This window comes from Morone saxatilis, unplaced genomic scaffold, assembly GCF_004916995.1.
Source record: "Morone saxatilis isolate NCDOM2014 unplaced genomic scaffold, NCSU_SB_2.0 Contig2, whole genome shotgun sequence".
Classification (NCBI taxonomy): domain Eukaryota; kingdom Metazoa; phylum Chordata; class Actinopteri; family Moronidae; genus Morone; species Morone saxatilis.
In genome coordinates this window covers 20,243,825-20,257,962 of record NW_023339762.1, presented here as the reverse complement: position 1 = coordinate 20,257,962, position 14,138 = coordinate 20,243,825, and the positions used below count along the sequence as shown (strand labels likewise).

Below are 14,138 nucleotides of genomic sequence, written 5' to 3'. Positions count from 1 at the left end.
AAAGGCTAACATAAAATAAATCAAACAAGTAACTAAATGTGACAAAATGCAACAGAAATTGCAATTAAACGTAGGTATATACAATATACAACAATACACACTGAATTGAAAGTGAAATAAAATAAGTACAAACTAAATAAGTGATAAGGAGCGATTGGATAAAGTGGTAACAGTGGTAAAAGTGATAAAAAATGAGTCTTTTGCTGAAGGTGCTTCTGCTCGAGGTTAGCACCTGGTGGAGAGGGTGAGCGTTGTTGTCCAGGATACTGTGCAGTTTACACAGCATCCTCCTCTCAGACACCACCACCAAAGAGTCCAGTTGGACCCCCAGGACGGAGCCAGCCTTTAGGATGCTGAAAGTGACAACATTATTAGAGGCGAGGGTTTGGAGTAGGTTTGGAAAGTGCTGTTGTGGGGACATGAGTTGGCAGGAGGACTGGGGCTCCTCCCTCAGAAGATTTAGGATTTTTCTCATTGCCTTTCCTGCAATTCTGCGATGACTTTATAATTCTTAGATAGATAGATAGATAGATAGATAGATAGATAGATAGATGGATAGAACAAAAAAAGTTATTATTAGCCTGGTCAAGAGTAACAGCACAAAATAGTATAGTATTGTTTATTAGGTGTTTATTATTTCGCAGTCTACACAGCATTTTGTAAAATGTTACTCAGAGTCACCTGAACCTCATTTTTAATTATGTCCAAGTCATGAAGTTTGCCATTGTCTTTATTTACATTTGCTACAATTTCCAGGCACAAGTATCGACATGCAAACGGATGTTCATGGGAGTTTCTACATCCAATTTTGGATAATTGTGGAAGTAGAAATAAAGCTTGCACCCACGCGCCTTTTCCACCTTTTTATAAGACAGAATCAGGTTTATGTGCGGCTTTCTATCTTTGTGCGTCAGTTTTAGTCGTGAATCTACAGAGTTTTTTTGCATACCGGTATGGTACCAGTACCCTAATGTTATGGTCACAGAAGGCAAAGCACCTGCTGCAGTTTAGATTAATGCTCTAGCCTCCAGCTCTGTCGTTATAGCACACTGTGCTGTTTCCAAATGCCTTCCAGCAACCACATCACTGCACGTAAAGGAGGCGAGAACAAAGCAAACAATTTAAACATTTCTATTAAACTCTCTTTCTCATCCAGAGAAGCTAAACCTTTGTAGAGCTGATGGAAATCATATTTGCTTTTAAACATATGGATAATTAATTAAGTAGTGGTGGGTTTGAGGTCTTCAGAAATGTATTAACCGTTTAATTAAGAACCACTTTCAACACCCACCAACTGTCTTATCTTTGTTAGAGGAAACAATTTACAGCTACTCTATGTGTGTTTAGTTTACATTTCAGGACAAAGTAAAAATGATTTGCTGTACTGTTGCATGAACTATCACTCTAACCTGATTAAGATTTATGGATGTATGCACACAGTTGAATGTGTCATGTGTCTCTCTTTTCAGCTCTTGATAACGATCCAGGTGATGTGAAAGCCCGGTTCCGGAGAGCTCAGGCTTTCCAGAAACTTGGTCGGCTTGACCAGGCCTTTCTGGATGCTCAGAGGTGTGCCCAGCTGGAGCCCAAAAACAAAGCCTTCCAGGATCTGCTCAGACAGCTGGGAGCACAGATCCAGCAGAAGGTGATTTTATTTTTATAAAGTGTATGAAAGGTCAATGAGGTTTGTCTTTTATTTGAAACAGTATCAAGAAGAAACTGTTGCTAATTAGGGTCTTTTTCTCTTAACTTTGTAGTCGGTGCAGCTAAACTCCACAGATGCTCGTGTGCAACAAATGTTCTCCCTCCTCTTAGATGGGTCTGCAAACGAATCCGATCGACAAAAGGTAAGACTGGCTCAGAAGGCAGGAACATAATAGCTGCTTTAATTCACTCTTTTATTGTGTGTTTGATTTTTTTAATTCATTGTATCTTGAACTATCTGTAAAGTTGCTGTGCACAAAATAATGAGGCCAATTATTCAACTCCAGGCTGCTCAGAATCTGGTGGTATTATCCCGAGAAGACGCTGGAGCTGAACAGATCTTCCGTAACGATGGAGTGAAACTGATTCAGAAACTTCTTCAGTCAAAGCAGGAGGATGTTGTCCTCTCTGCCCTGAGGACCTTGGTTGGGTTGTGCACTGGGCATCAATCCAGAGTAAGTTTGACAGTTCCCTCTAAAGTTATTCATTGCATTGTCTAAAACAGGACTTTTATGTATCCATAATGATGTCTATGCATTTCTGTTTCCATCCATAAGTATGCTGTTGCACAGTTTATCAGCACATTGATTGATTACATACATCTCCATCCATGGTGTCCTATTCACCATGCTAGTAACCCTTATAAATGGCTTGGCTGCTTTTTACTACTGACATTCACTGTTTCATTCACAGACTATGGCTATAGTGAATGAGCTGGGAATGGAGCAGCTGTGTGCAGTAATGGGATCAGGAGCCTCCACTGTGTCTCTGGCTGCCTGCCACCTGCTGCAGGTGATGTTTGAGGCTCTGACAGAGGGCATGAAAAGAGAGATCAGAGGGAAAGATGAAGCCATACTTCCTGGTGAGTTTGGACTATGATCATGTTTATATTTTGGGTTGGCGCCACAAGGAAGTCGGCCTGTAACAAATGCCTTTTTTGTGTATGTATCAGCTTTCTGTCCCGCCCTTACTACGGTAATTGACTGTATGAATTTGACACAGAACCCTCCAAGGAGTTACGCTCAATGTTACGCCACCTCTTGGAAATGATGCCAGCAGCTAATGTGTCAGGGCCGGGCAGAGACAATGCCATCAATCTCCTGGTCAAACAAGTTCCCCGCAAGTCCTTGAAAAACCCTGACAACTCCCTCACGTTGTGGGTGATAGACCAAGGTATGAAAAACACTGCACACAAAATTTATCATATTCTTACGCAATGATGAATACAGAAAAGACATAGGCCTTCTAATATACCAATTTCAGCTTTTCATTATTCATTTGGACTACAATAGAAAGGAGAAGGAAGTGTTAACTATGAAATGAAATGTGCCTATAGCTATAGCTACTCTAAACCCTTTTTAGACATTCTTTTATCTGGTATAGCTGCAGGCAGATTAATGAACTCCTTGTCCTCCTGCAGGACTGAAGAAAATTCTGGAAGTGGCCGGGACAGTCCCTGAGCTCTCAGGAGGACCACCTCTTACAGACAACTCCCACATGAGCTGCTCTGTCTTGCTCAGCAAACTCTACGATGACCTTAAGAGTGACAATGAGAGGGAAAACTTTAACAAACTGTGTGAAGAATATGTACAGTGAGTTAATCAGCGGAACTTCTGTTACTAATTTCCAAAGTTTCTGTCACTTAGGCTGCTTAATACTGCAATAATTACTGCTTAGTTCAGGTCAAGTCCAAAAGTGGCATTCTTTTACTTTTCTTTTCTCTTTAGGCAACACTTTAGCAGATCTGGCCTAGATGCCAAGCTGCGAGCCATCCAGACGGTATCTGTGCTCCTTCAAGGACCAAGCGACGTGGGTAACAGAACTCTGGAGATGTCGGGGATGATTGATGCGGTGATCTCTCTGTGTGCCTCCGAAGATGTAACTCACCAGCAGGTAGCGGTGGAGGCTCTCATCCATGCTGCAGGCAAGGCCAAGAGAGCCTCCTTCATCACAGCCAATGGTGTGGCACTTCTGAAGGACCTCTACAAGAAGAGCGAGAATGACAGGATACGTGTGAGAGCCCTGGTGGTAAGTGCTATAGCAAAGCAAGTATATTTATTTCAGACAGCTGGAGAAAAGAAGATCTCTAAATATAGATAAATGACCTACGCTTTCTGATGGTTATTACACAGGGTTTGTGCAAGCTAGGATCAGCAGGAGGGACAGATTTCAGCATGAAGCAGTTTGCAGAGGGATCCACGCTAAAGCTTGCCAAGCAGTGCAGGAAGTATGTTTGTGCTAAAAGAAATTGGGTATAGATTAAGAGAAATGTGTGGTTTAAAAAACAACAGATAGTGAGCGCTTTCTTCAATTTTGAAATAAGCAGCAAGCGATATCTTTTTCTTTTTTAGGTGGCTGTGTAACGAGTCTCTGCCCCCAACCTCTCGCCGGTGGTCTGTGGAAGGACTCGCCTACCTCACCTTTGATGCTGATGTGAAGGAGGACTTGGTGGAAGACAAGAACGCTCTCTTGGCCATGTGTGAACTAGCAAAGGTTTGATTGATGTTTTCATACTTTGTAGTTATTCTGATATTTATTCTTCTGTAGTATTTTTAACCATCGCCATGAGAATATATCTTTTTATAGTGGTGACTGGAATAGCTTTGACAACCTTGTTTTTTCTTGCTGTTCCTGCAGTCTGAGGATAAGACGGTCCTCTTTGCTGTGGGCTCCACATTAGTAAATTGCACCAACAGCTATGAAGTGGAGAAGCCAGACCCCCAGATGGTTGAGCTGGCCAAGTATGCAAAGCAGCACATACCCGAGGAGCATCCCAAGGTACCATTTAAATGTCTCTTTTTACATCACACAATATTTCTTTTAATATTGCACAGTAGCTTGTACTGCTTTACTTTTTACATAAACCTGCTTGTCTTGTCATGTGTCAGGATGCACCGTCCTATGTGGAGAAAAGACTGGGGAAGCTGCTGGAGGCTGGTGTGGTGTCTGCCTTGGTGTGTATGGTCAAACAGGAGAGTCCTGCCCTCACCGAGGCTTGTAGGGAGTGTATCGCCAGGTACGAAAAAATGGCAGTAAGTCTTTTTCACTCAATGTTCTCTCTGTAGATGGATTTTCTGTTAATGCCATTTCTCACTGCAGGGTCTTTTTGGCTCTGGTGGAACGGCAGGAAGACCGAGGCACAGTGGTGGCACAGGGTGGAGGAAAGGTAGAACACCCTCATAAATATACTTAGCTTTGCCTGCACACTAATCTATTTACCTTGCTGCAGGAGGTTTGCATGATTTATGTTTACTTTTCTCCTCCACAGGCTTTGATCCCACTGGCATCTGACAACACAGATGTAGGTAAAATCAAAGCAGCACAAGCCCTGGCAAAAATAACCATCACATCCAACCCAGAGATTGCTTTCCCAGGGGAGAGGGTAAGAATTTAATCCTGTAAAAAGGCCTCTTCAGTAAAAAAAGAATGAAAAAAGCTAAAGAATTTATCTGATTTTACCTTGTCTCACTTCTTGTTGTCAGATCTATGAGGTGGTGCGTCCCCTCAACAGTCTTCTGAGTCTTGAATGCACCCTGCTGCAGAACTTTGAGGCGCTCATGGCTCTCACCAACTTGGCCGGCATCAGTGAGAGACTCAGGTTGGCCACTAGGGGGAAGCCTCTCCTAGAAATACATGTACAAAATACATAGTTGCAACAGGACAAGATTTGAACTTGTTTGCAGAAGCCAGACCTCAGTTTAATTCTTCTGTTTTATTTACAGTATATACATTTGAAAAATCTACTTTACTTAACATAATTGGATTGAAATGAGCTTGAATACACATGCATGTGGCATTTTTATGGTTAAACACGTGTAAAAAATTATCTTACCAGAACTGTTTTTAGGACTACTAATAGTTTTGCATTGCCAATACACCCCTTCAGTGTATAGGCATATGTCATGGTGCTGTTATTATTTTTTTTATTGTTCTTGGGTTTTATCCAGTCAAAGCTTTACACTCTAATGCTTTTGCTAATGTATATTTAATTCTCACATCACAGTTTTGCATCAGTGCTTAGAGAATCTGCTTGTATTAATGAAGTATGTTGTTTCACAGACAAAAGATCATAAAGGAGAAGGCAGTACCAAAAATTGAAGGATACATGTTTGAGGAGCACGAGCTGGTCCGAGCTTCTGCCACAGAGTGCATGTGTAATTTGGTTTTAAGCACAGAGGTAAGATATGTTCGTAGATGATTGTATGGCACAAATATGTTGAAAAGTTGGAAGTAAAAGCAGCGGCTGCTCGTTGTGTCTTCAGGTGCAGAAGCTCTATCTGGCCACGGGGAACGATCGCCTGAAGCTTCTTGTGCTCTACTGCGGAGAGGAAGACGAGAGGCTGCGGAAAGCTGCTGCGGGAACTCTGGCCATGCTGACTGCTGAGCAGCCTGAGCTCTGCGCCCGCATCCCTGGAACAGTAAGCACACATCCATCAACTCAGCACTGCCACATGCTAAAATCATTCATTTCTCTATTTTAGCTCATACGACTCCCCGTTGTCCTTTCTTCTCTCAGACGACCCACTGGCTAGAGATTGTACAGGCGCTGTTGCTCAGTGAAATATCCGACCTGCGTCATCGTGGAGTGGTCATAGTTCATAACATGATGCAGGCGGAGAAGAGTCTGGCAGACACGCTCATGGAGAGTGAAGTGCTGGAGATTCTTTCTGTTTTGGCGAAGGGCGGAGAGGCCATGCCGGCAGCTGTTGCTAAGGTAGCGCAGAACTGTCTGGACAAGGCCGTGGAGTACAACATCATCAAGACCAGGGAAGGGAAGGAAAACAGCAAAGGAACTGAGCCCTAAAAACACAGGTGCACGATGTGGATGCGCCTCGGGGGAATTTTTAAGTGCTTCCAAGTATTATGTGGGACCAGTGAAGTCATTTCACTTTTGCAGGAAATCAGATTTGGTATGGATGGGAACAAGCTGATCCTGAAATACTCGTGTCTTAACTAAAAACTGTGAAAAGCAATATAAGAAATTACTGAAGAAAGATATTAAATGAAAACCAGCTGATACTCACAGAGGTGTTTTGTGACAAATTAGCTTTGATTGCGGTTTCACATTGCTTTTCCACTGATTGTATTTATCTTCATTATACTCGTATGTTCCACTTAAGGCTACTCTATACATTCTTTGCCATTGCCATTCCTAGATATTTACAAATGTTTTTATTTGTGTAATTATTAGTCTTCAAAACTGTCTTTTTTCCCATTTTATACACTACTATTCTCATTCCTAAAATTTGCTCTTAACAACACACCAAAAACATTCACGTCTTCACATAATTTTGAGATTTTTCTTTTCAATGTTTATTATAGTCACAGTCAGTTTTTTTTACAATTGCTAAAGTGTTTACCTATACACAGCAACACATCTACATCATGCTGATTTGTGCTGAAAAACACATTAAATACCAACTCTACATTTCAAAATGCAAAAAACCTTTCTCTACATAAACTAGCTCTATCAAAACAGTCATCATGTCTCAGTTCTACCTGCATACAGACAATATAAAAATCCATTGTTTGTTATAAATTAGTTTTCCTCTGCTGTAAACCACTCTAGGTTTTTTTTATTGAGTGTCGTATCCTGTGCAGGTTAAAGTGAAGAGTCATCTTTACAGAGTGTACCCACTGCCAGCAGAAAAAACATTGTGTCAGAATGGCTGCAGTAAAGACTTTATTGGTGTCATGAAATTACTGCCAGTGATCTACAAACAATTCAACATACCTTTGGTTTCAAATTGGTAAAAAAATAAAATGTCACTTGTCCTGATCTAACTAATCTTCACTCTGGTCTTCTTCCTCTCCTTTACATAGCTGTTTCTCTCTCTGCAGGCAAAATCTGTTTGTTTTTAATCTGTTAGAATAAATAACACTTATTTATGAAATCCTTGCTAGAGGTTTGACAGCCCCATAGAAATGGTGAGATCTGTAAATGTTTTTTTTTTAATGTAATTTTTGTTAAGTAAGTTTTTAGATTTTTTAAAAAAGTTTGCTTACATTTGAGGAATTTCACAAACATATATTGCATGACTGGAGGATAATATGATCTATCCAAACTTCCCTTTGCATGGCTCCACCTTGTGGAACACAGTTGATATTGAAACTTGACGCAAGATTGTTATGAAGAAAACGTAACTTGATGATACAAATTTGTGATATAAATTACAATAAGCTGTGTTGTTTTACCCATTTTTTAAAGTTTCTTTAGAAACTGTTCTTCATACAGTTGATCAGAAATACTTTAAAAGTATTAATTTCAATAATAATTACAACAACAATATCCAGGCTAATCTATTCATAGACATTTATGTCCGTTTTGACAGAATATTCACAATTTTTTTTAAAAACAAGTAGCTTATCCCCCATTTGACTCCATACTACTTGTATTGTCTATGGACAGTCTTTGCAAATAAAATTAAACATAATCATCAAAATGGGTAAATAACAAATGAAAATCCTGGATTAAACATTTAGAATTTGTAATCTAAAAAAAAAAAAGTTAAACAAACTAGTTGCATACATTATTCTCCAGTGATGAGCTCCTCTCTGCTCAGTTCACCCAGCTTCACTGTCCAGTGCGCCGATAGTGGAGCGCATGCGCAGTACAACGACATAAACACAAACCAACCAGTGTTGAAACTTTGCGGGTAACTGCGTTGCACGGCTCAGCTGTGCTTCAATGAGAAACCAAACAGGGGAAACGCGTTTCCAATGCGGTGGTTCGGGTTTGGTTTCAACGCATTTGGACAGATATATGTCCATGATAAATTAATTAAAGGAGAGTGTAGCGACGCTGTTAATGAAATCAAAGTGATTAGCCCAACAGAGCTACCCGGTAATGCGGACTGCTGCTGGGAGACTGAGAGTCAGATTAGAGCCAGTTGGAGTCGAAGAGCATATTTGCAATTGCATGGTAAGTTTTTTATCAGAGTTAAAGCAACAGCTCTGGTTGCACACCCTTATACCACCTGTGTAGAAGCGATCTGCTCGTCATTTGAACCCATGTATTACTTTTGATCTCAGGTGACAGCTGTGTGTGGCTGGCAGGTTTCGGGGCAGTCCTCTCCAATGAGTCCTGTAGCAGCTGTATGAAGGAGAGCCGTGGCTGTAAGGATGCCTTCATCACTGAGTCCTACTTGACCCTCGCTTTCCCAGACAGAATTGAGTCCTGGGATCTGCAGAAAGAAGAGGAGACTCCATCATGGAGCATGGAAATAAAAAAGGAGAGCTCTGGTAATGTTTATCCTAATCCCATTTGACAGCTATTAGAAGTATGTTGTTGTAACTGATTGAAGCTGCTTTCCAGGACCCCCTTTGAATCTCCCATTGGTCCCTGGGGGTTACATAGCCACAAAAGCACCCTTCTACCGCTCTTTATCGCCACACCTGAAAGCCAAGAGTCTGGCACTGAGTGCAGAGCACGCCATCCTTCTCAGTGCCTCTGGAGCTGTGTACACCTGGGGACTGGGCAGGTAGGCCCTAATACTCACACACCTGTCTGACACCCTCATGCGTCTCTTGCACGCATGTCTTGATCTTTTGTGTGTGCATCGGTTTAATCGACAGCCATGGTCAGCTGGGGCATGGGGGCCTCACCTCTGAGGAGGAGCCCAGGGCAGTGGAGGCACTCTGGGGGATGCCCATGAGCTGTGTAGCTACAGGAAGCTGGCACTCTGTCTGCATTAGTGGTGAGTGTGATACAGGATGCTGGCAGTGAAAATGGTCATGTCCTCATCTTGAGAAAAAAAAAAAGAGCTCAGATGGCCTTTTTCTTTAGATGGAGGTGATCTATATGTGTGGGGCTGGAATGAAACAGGCCAGCTTGGACTTCCATCACGAGGTCTGAGGAAAGCACTGCAGCTGCAATGCAGCCAACAAGCAGGTAAATCTGTTTTATTATCAAATGAAGTATTTTAAAAATACAGGAAAGGGACTTTTCACTGACATTTCTTCTTCTATTAATCCAAATACATGTGTGTAATTAGCTGAGGTGTACCTCACACCAGTACACTGCACTCAATCGCAATGTTTTTTGTGTGGCATGGCCATAGTTTCAATACTCCATGCTTCAACAGAAAAAAATCCACAACATCTATAAAGGATGCTGCAGTCTTTAAAGTGATTAACTCTGAACAGAAAAAGAAATGTGGATTCATCATCAAACTCCATTGTATTAATGAGCCACAGTTGATCCATCCAACTTTACAAACTATTTAAATATACAGACAGCACTTGAGCTTTGTGAAATGCTTTATATTGTTCATTAATGAACCACCCCCCCTTGATTGTAAAAAAAAAAAAAGTCATATATGTAGCCAGGTATGCTGCTCATAGTAGCCACTTACAGTGATGACTTGAAGGACCAGTTGTAGGGTTTAGTGGGCTCGAGCAGTTGCAGATTGCAAATTCCAAGTGTGTAGAAGAAATTACGGTGCACGCAAAACTTATAAAACACAAAAGGTCCTATATAGATCCAGTGTTTGGTTTGTCCATTCTGGGCTACAGTGGAAATGTCTGTCCCTCTGTAGCTCATTCTAAGGCAGTGGTTCTCACACTGTGGGGCACAGAGCCAATGATATGGAGTGGATCAAAGTTTAATTAATATGATTTATGTCAGGAAAATAAACAACATGTTTTCTGCTGCTACTGTGCTGACTTTTATTCCACTAAAATCCTATTGGATCCTTTTTTATTAGCTTTTTTATTGTTAATGATGGCTAAAAAATGTGGGGTGTGAACTTGTTTGCAGAAGGTTGGACAAACACTGTTTTAATTTATTCTTATTATTAGATAATTCTACTCTAATGAAAACATATCTCAGAATATTATATTCAGTTTCTGGCAATAGATCCTAGACATGTTACTCACTGGACCTTTTAAGTTGCAGTAAGTAGTAAGAACTGCAACACAAACTCTACAGGAACAGGAGCTCCATGCCAAGATGGTAGCACTTCTCCTAAAGAGCCACAAGAGGGAGAGAAACTCGACGAGGTATTCATATCGATCCAGGCATTTCCGGCTCTGCTGGATATCACTCCATCCTGTGAAATCAGGACAGTCAGCTGTGGCTCCCGCCACACAGCTGCAGTAACAAGTAAGAACCCTCACTTGGCATTGGGTGTATGTATATTGATGCACGTTTTCTTGCTAAATCAGTGTCATCGTCATCTTTATCTTATATTTTATCATTTCAGCAACAGGTGACCTCTACACTTGGGGCTGGGGTAAGTTTCAATTTGTAGTTCAACAGATTGTTTTATCTGTGTTACACCTTTGTACCAGTGAACCAGTAATCTTAAGAGCCCAACCGGTTGAACTTACCCTGTTTATTATTCCTTCTGTTACCATTTCAGGTGACTACGGCCAACTTGGACACCAGAATTTAATCAGTTCGGATGAACCCCAACGTGTGGAGTTCTTCAGGGAGCGGCAGATGTGTGTTTTTGATGTTGTGTGTGGGCCGTGGAACACTTTTGCTGCTGTTATCAAGGAGGAAGTAGCTTAAAAATACATTGATAAATGTGGACACTGGACTTTGGACAACAAACCGGGAAATGAACTTTGACTTTGAATCAAATGTATTTTGTTATATAAAAATAGAAGTTCCTCTCATTTTTTTCTGTGTAAAAAAGAAACTTTGTTTGAGTAGTAAATATTTTTAATTTTCTGTATAGAAATAAAAATATCAGATTTTGTATTTCACAAACGGTACATAAAACAGTTAAGGCGGTAAAATCCATAGGTTAATATAATTTAAGGCAAATATCTAAAATTGTTCTAAATGAAAATTAAACACAATATGGGAATTAAAGAGTGGTGCATTTCCACAGCCCACTAAAGGTCTTCACAGCACAATCTTGAAAGAACTGTGGAGAAATGAAAACATGATAGAAGCAGTTAGAGAGAACAAAATTGTGTTGAGTAAAATACATATCGGTGATGAGTTATTAGATTTCTAGTCACCTGACGAAATCTGGCGATCTTGAAATGACATGCTGAAACTCTGAGAGGTTCACGGTTCCATCCTTATCAATGTCCGACTCCTCAAGAATCTGAAAAACGACAAAGGAAACAACGGTTAAAGCCTGCAACAACATCAGTGTTTCTCCCAACAGCTTTTGAAGAGGAGACGCCTCAAGTGAAACTCACATTGTTGATGAGCTGTCTCATTTCTTCTGTTGTTAGTCTAGTGTCTTCTGTCTCGCCGGTCAGGTGGTTAACCAGCTTCTCGAGATCGCCGCAATCGAGAGTTCCATCGTCGTCAAAGTCTGAAAGCATCAACGTGCTTATTACACAGGCGTATAGCGTTACGGGAATGATTAATAACCAGCTATCTTTAACTTATTTACCAAATATGCGGAAGGCATAGTGGGACTTTATCTCCAGAGTAGCGGAGTCGCTGAAGGCACTCAAGAGATCCAGGAAGTCCTCAAATGTGAGGCTTCCATCTTTCTGTTCAGATGTTGAGAATACATGGCAGATTCTTTTCTGGAAAGGGTTGGACTGTAGGAACAAGTACAAGGGTCAGTACTGGTTATCAGTAGCACTTCCTCAAGAACACAGAAAGCACAGGACAATCCCGGTCGTACATAGTCATCATAGTGAGAAGACCACAAAGCAGTCCACACAGCCCCACATTTCCTCCGTTTAACTATCAAATAGCTTTTCACCTTGAGCTCTGGTAGAGTGAGAAGCCTCTCCATTGGTACTCTGGTGTTTGGACAGTCTTTCTCCTCTTTTGTGAGCAATTCGGTGAATCTCTTGTGAGCACTAAACAGGCAAACAAAAAAGCTCAATCATTAAAATGCTTCTTTTATCTTAAACTGGTGACATATTCATGACATGCAGCTGATCACTCACAGAAGGATTTCTTGTTTTGTCAAGAACGTCAGCTCCTAAAAGCGAAAGTGCAGCATTATTAGAATAACAGTCACAGATTATTGTTGTGTGTCTGACTTCCTGTAACAACATGATGGGTTGACTTAGCTCTCACTAGCTCCATTAGCGCAAAGTGGCTGTTCAACGAAGCTGCTTTTAACATTACGTTCAGTTTAAAACGGGGAATACTACAAACACAGACGACCAAGTTAGTAAATGATGCAGTTCTTCTGTTGACAATGCTCTCATAGTTTTCTTTACGCTGTTATAGCCCTTTACCCCGTTACGTTATCCTCGGTTATTATTATGGTGCGTAACAAACACTGCTCTAAACTTTAAGCCCCTCGGTTATCGATATAATATCTGCTTTTTGTTCGCTTTGAGCACTCACTTGATACTCTGAGAGCAAATCCTTCCCGAGTTGACTTGCCGTGGTGCCCATCTGGAAAGTTTCGACTCTAAAACTCCACTTTTGTTGTTGTAAATAGTTGCCCGCCGAACTTCCCGAAGTAGAAAACTGAAGTTGGTTTTGCGTAGCCTACTTCCGGGATCTGCCTTTGGCTACGTAACGGTTGCCATAGTGACGTTCTTGGTCGACAACCGACAGGTGGCAGCTGGAGCTAATAAAATAAAAGCGTAGTTTAGTGTAGTTTTAACTTTTTTCACCCCACTGTAATAATAATAATAATAAATAATACATTTTATGTATATGCCCTTCGTCAGCAGGACTCAAATGTGACTACAGCTTTAGAAACAAAAAAGCAAACAAAAATATCAAAACATTCTAAAAGCGACCAAAAAGCTTTGTCCTAAAAAGAAAAAAATGTCCTTAAGACCTTTTTAAAAAGACGTACAGTGAATTGTGTTGCCTCAGGTGTCCACGGGGTGAAGGCAGTCCACAGACGGGGGCGCAGCAACAAAAGGCCCTTATCCTCTTTAATGCTTCCGAGTCTGCGGTTCTGGGATGGTTTGGTGAGGTGATGGTTGGGAGTGGGTAGGTTAGCGTGAGCGCCGATCGTCCAGCACAAGACCCTCAGCAGGAACCTCCGAGCCAAACAGGCTCTGCTGTCCGCCGAGTGTTTATATTCTCGACCGCTCTTCCGTACCCTACTGATCTCCTTTGGCAGGCAGTCCAATCCCCACCGCCTGCCATTCCACTCCTTCCTCCTCTCTAGCATTTGATAACGCTGCTCCGGGCAACTGCGCCACCTCGGGCAGCTGATACCCCGGCCACATTCGACACGCCCCTGAGAGCAGATTTGAACGTCCAGTCGTAGAGAGCCGACAGAGAGCCGCACCTCGAGACACCGCTTCTTCCATCTGGCTGACTGTGACGCCCCGCCCCGTCCTTTTCGCGGCCATGCCAAGGAGCCTCCGTCCCTACATCCCAAAACCCGACCCCAAACGCTACACCAGACAACCTTCCTTCTACACTGCTCTACGGTGAAGTTTTTTTCTGCTCTCGAGCTGTCTGTCAGTTTATGGCACCTATCAATTACCGAACCTTATCCCTATACCTCGCCTCTCTAAGGTAAACCAGCTGCATT

The 14,138-nt window shown here is 41.7% G+C and overlaps 3 protein-coding genes across 4 annotated transcripts in view; 2 read left to right on the top strand and 1 right to left on the bottom strand.

Annotated features, from left to right (window-relative positions):
- unc45a (unc-45 myosin chaperone A) overlaps window positions 1-7,492 on the top strand; it is an 8,304-nt gene extending 812 nt beyond the window's left edge. Inside the window, exons 3-19 of the mRNA XM_035665629.1 lie at window positions 1,470-1,645; window positions 1,758-1,847; window positions 1,992-2,159; window positions 2,398-2,566; window positions 2,707-2,877; window positions 3,125-3,296; window positions 3,432-3,732; window positions 3,837-3,931; window positions 4,056-4,197; window positions 4,342-4,482; window positions 4,593-4,720; window positions 4,804-4,870; window positions 4,973-5,086; window positions 5,187-5,302; window positions 5,764-5,881; window positions 5,967-6,122; window positions 6,221-7,492. Coding sequence (XP_035521522.1) covers window positions 1,470-1,645; window positions 1,758-1,847; window positions 1,992-2,159; window positions 2,398-2,566; window positions 2,707-2,877; window positions 3,125-3,296; window positions 3,432-3,732; window positions 3,837-3,931; window positions 4,056-4,197; window positions 4,342-4,482; window positions 4,593-4,720; window positions 4,804-4,870; window positions 4,973-5,086; window positions 5,187-5,302; window positions 5,764-5,881; window positions 5,967-6,122; window positions 6,221-6,508 — 2,612 coding nt within the window. The 3' untranslated portion in view covers window positions 6,509-7,492. The remainder of the gene's footprint in view (window positions 1-1,469; window positions 1,646-1,757; window positions 1,848-1,991; window positions 2,160-2,397; window positions 2,567-2,706; window positions 2,878-3,124; window positions 3,297-3,431; window positions 3,733-3,836; window positions 3,932-4,055; window positions 4,198-4,341; window positions 4,483-4,592; window positions 4,721-4,803; window positions 4,871-4,972; window positions 5,087-5,186; window positions 5,303-5,763; window positions 5,882-5,966; window positions 6,123-6,220) is intronic.
- Window positions 7,493-8,350: 858 nt separating this feature from the next.
- On the top strand, window positions 8,351-11,982 carry LOC118331052 (RCC1 domain-containing protein 1-like). 2 transcript variants are annotated; one of them, XM_035665822.1, is made up of 8 exons: window positions 8,351-8,626; window positions 8,737-8,946; window positions 9,020-9,185; window positions 9,280-9,401; window positions 9,491-9,595; window positions 10,634-10,807; window positions 10,908-10,937; window positions 11,067-11,982. In XM_035665822.1, exons 1-8 carry the CDS (start codon window positions 8,425-8,427, stop codon window positions 11,216-11,218), a joined length of 1,161 nt encoding a protein of 386 aa, XP_035521715.1. In that variant the 5' UTR covers window positions 8,351-8,424; the 3' UTR covers window positions 11,219-11,982. The 2 variants fall into 2 exon arrangements, with proteins under 2 accessions (XP_035521715.1, XP_035521714.1); XM_035665821.1 differs by having other exon boundaries at window positions 10,595-10,807.
- On the bottom strand, window positions 11,354-13,144 carry LOC118331053 (calcium and integrin-binding protein 1-like). Its single transcript, XM_035665824.1, has 7 exons — window positions 12,983-13,144; window positions 12,574-12,608; window positions 12,384-12,483; window positions 12,063-12,216; window positions 11,863-11,981; window positions 11,677-11,765; window positions 11,354-11,579 (listed from the first exon to the last, which is right to left on the bottom strand). Exons 1-7 carry the CDS (start codon window positions 13,031-13,033, stop codon window positions 11,558-11,560), a joined length of 570 nt encoding a protein of 189 aa, XP_035521717.1. The 5' UTR covers window positions 13,034-13,144; the 3' UTR covers window positions 11,354-11,557.
- Window positions 13,145-14,138: the final 994 nt, after the last annotated feature.

Bases quoted from the DNA above. Each gene is read 5' to 3' on its own strand.
- LOC118331052 (XM_035665821.1), top strand. From the start codon at position 8,425: ATGCGGTGGTTCGGGTTTGGTTTCAACGCATTTGGACAGATATATGTC. The intron at 9,402-9,490 runs GTGAGTGTGATA...CTTTTTCTTTAG, and splicing joins GCACTCTGTCTGCATTAGTG to ATGGAGGTGATCTATATGTG. The intron at 10,938-11,066 runs GTAAGTTTCAAT...TTACCATTTCAG, and splicing joins CCTCTACACTTGGGGCTGGG to GTGACTACGGCCAACTTGGA.
- LOC118331053 (XM_035665824.1), bottom strand. From the start codon at position 13,033: ATGGGCACCACGGCAAGTCAACTCGGGAAGGATTTGCTCTCAGAGTAT. The intron at 11,982-12,062 runs GTAAATAAGTTA...TGATGCTTTCAG, and splicing joins CTATGCCTTCCGCATATTTG to ACTTTGACGACGATGGAACT. The intron at 11,766-11,862 runs GTGAGTTTCACT...GTCGTTTTTCAG, and splicing joins TGAGACAGCTCATCAACAAT to ATTCTTGAGGAGTCGGACAT.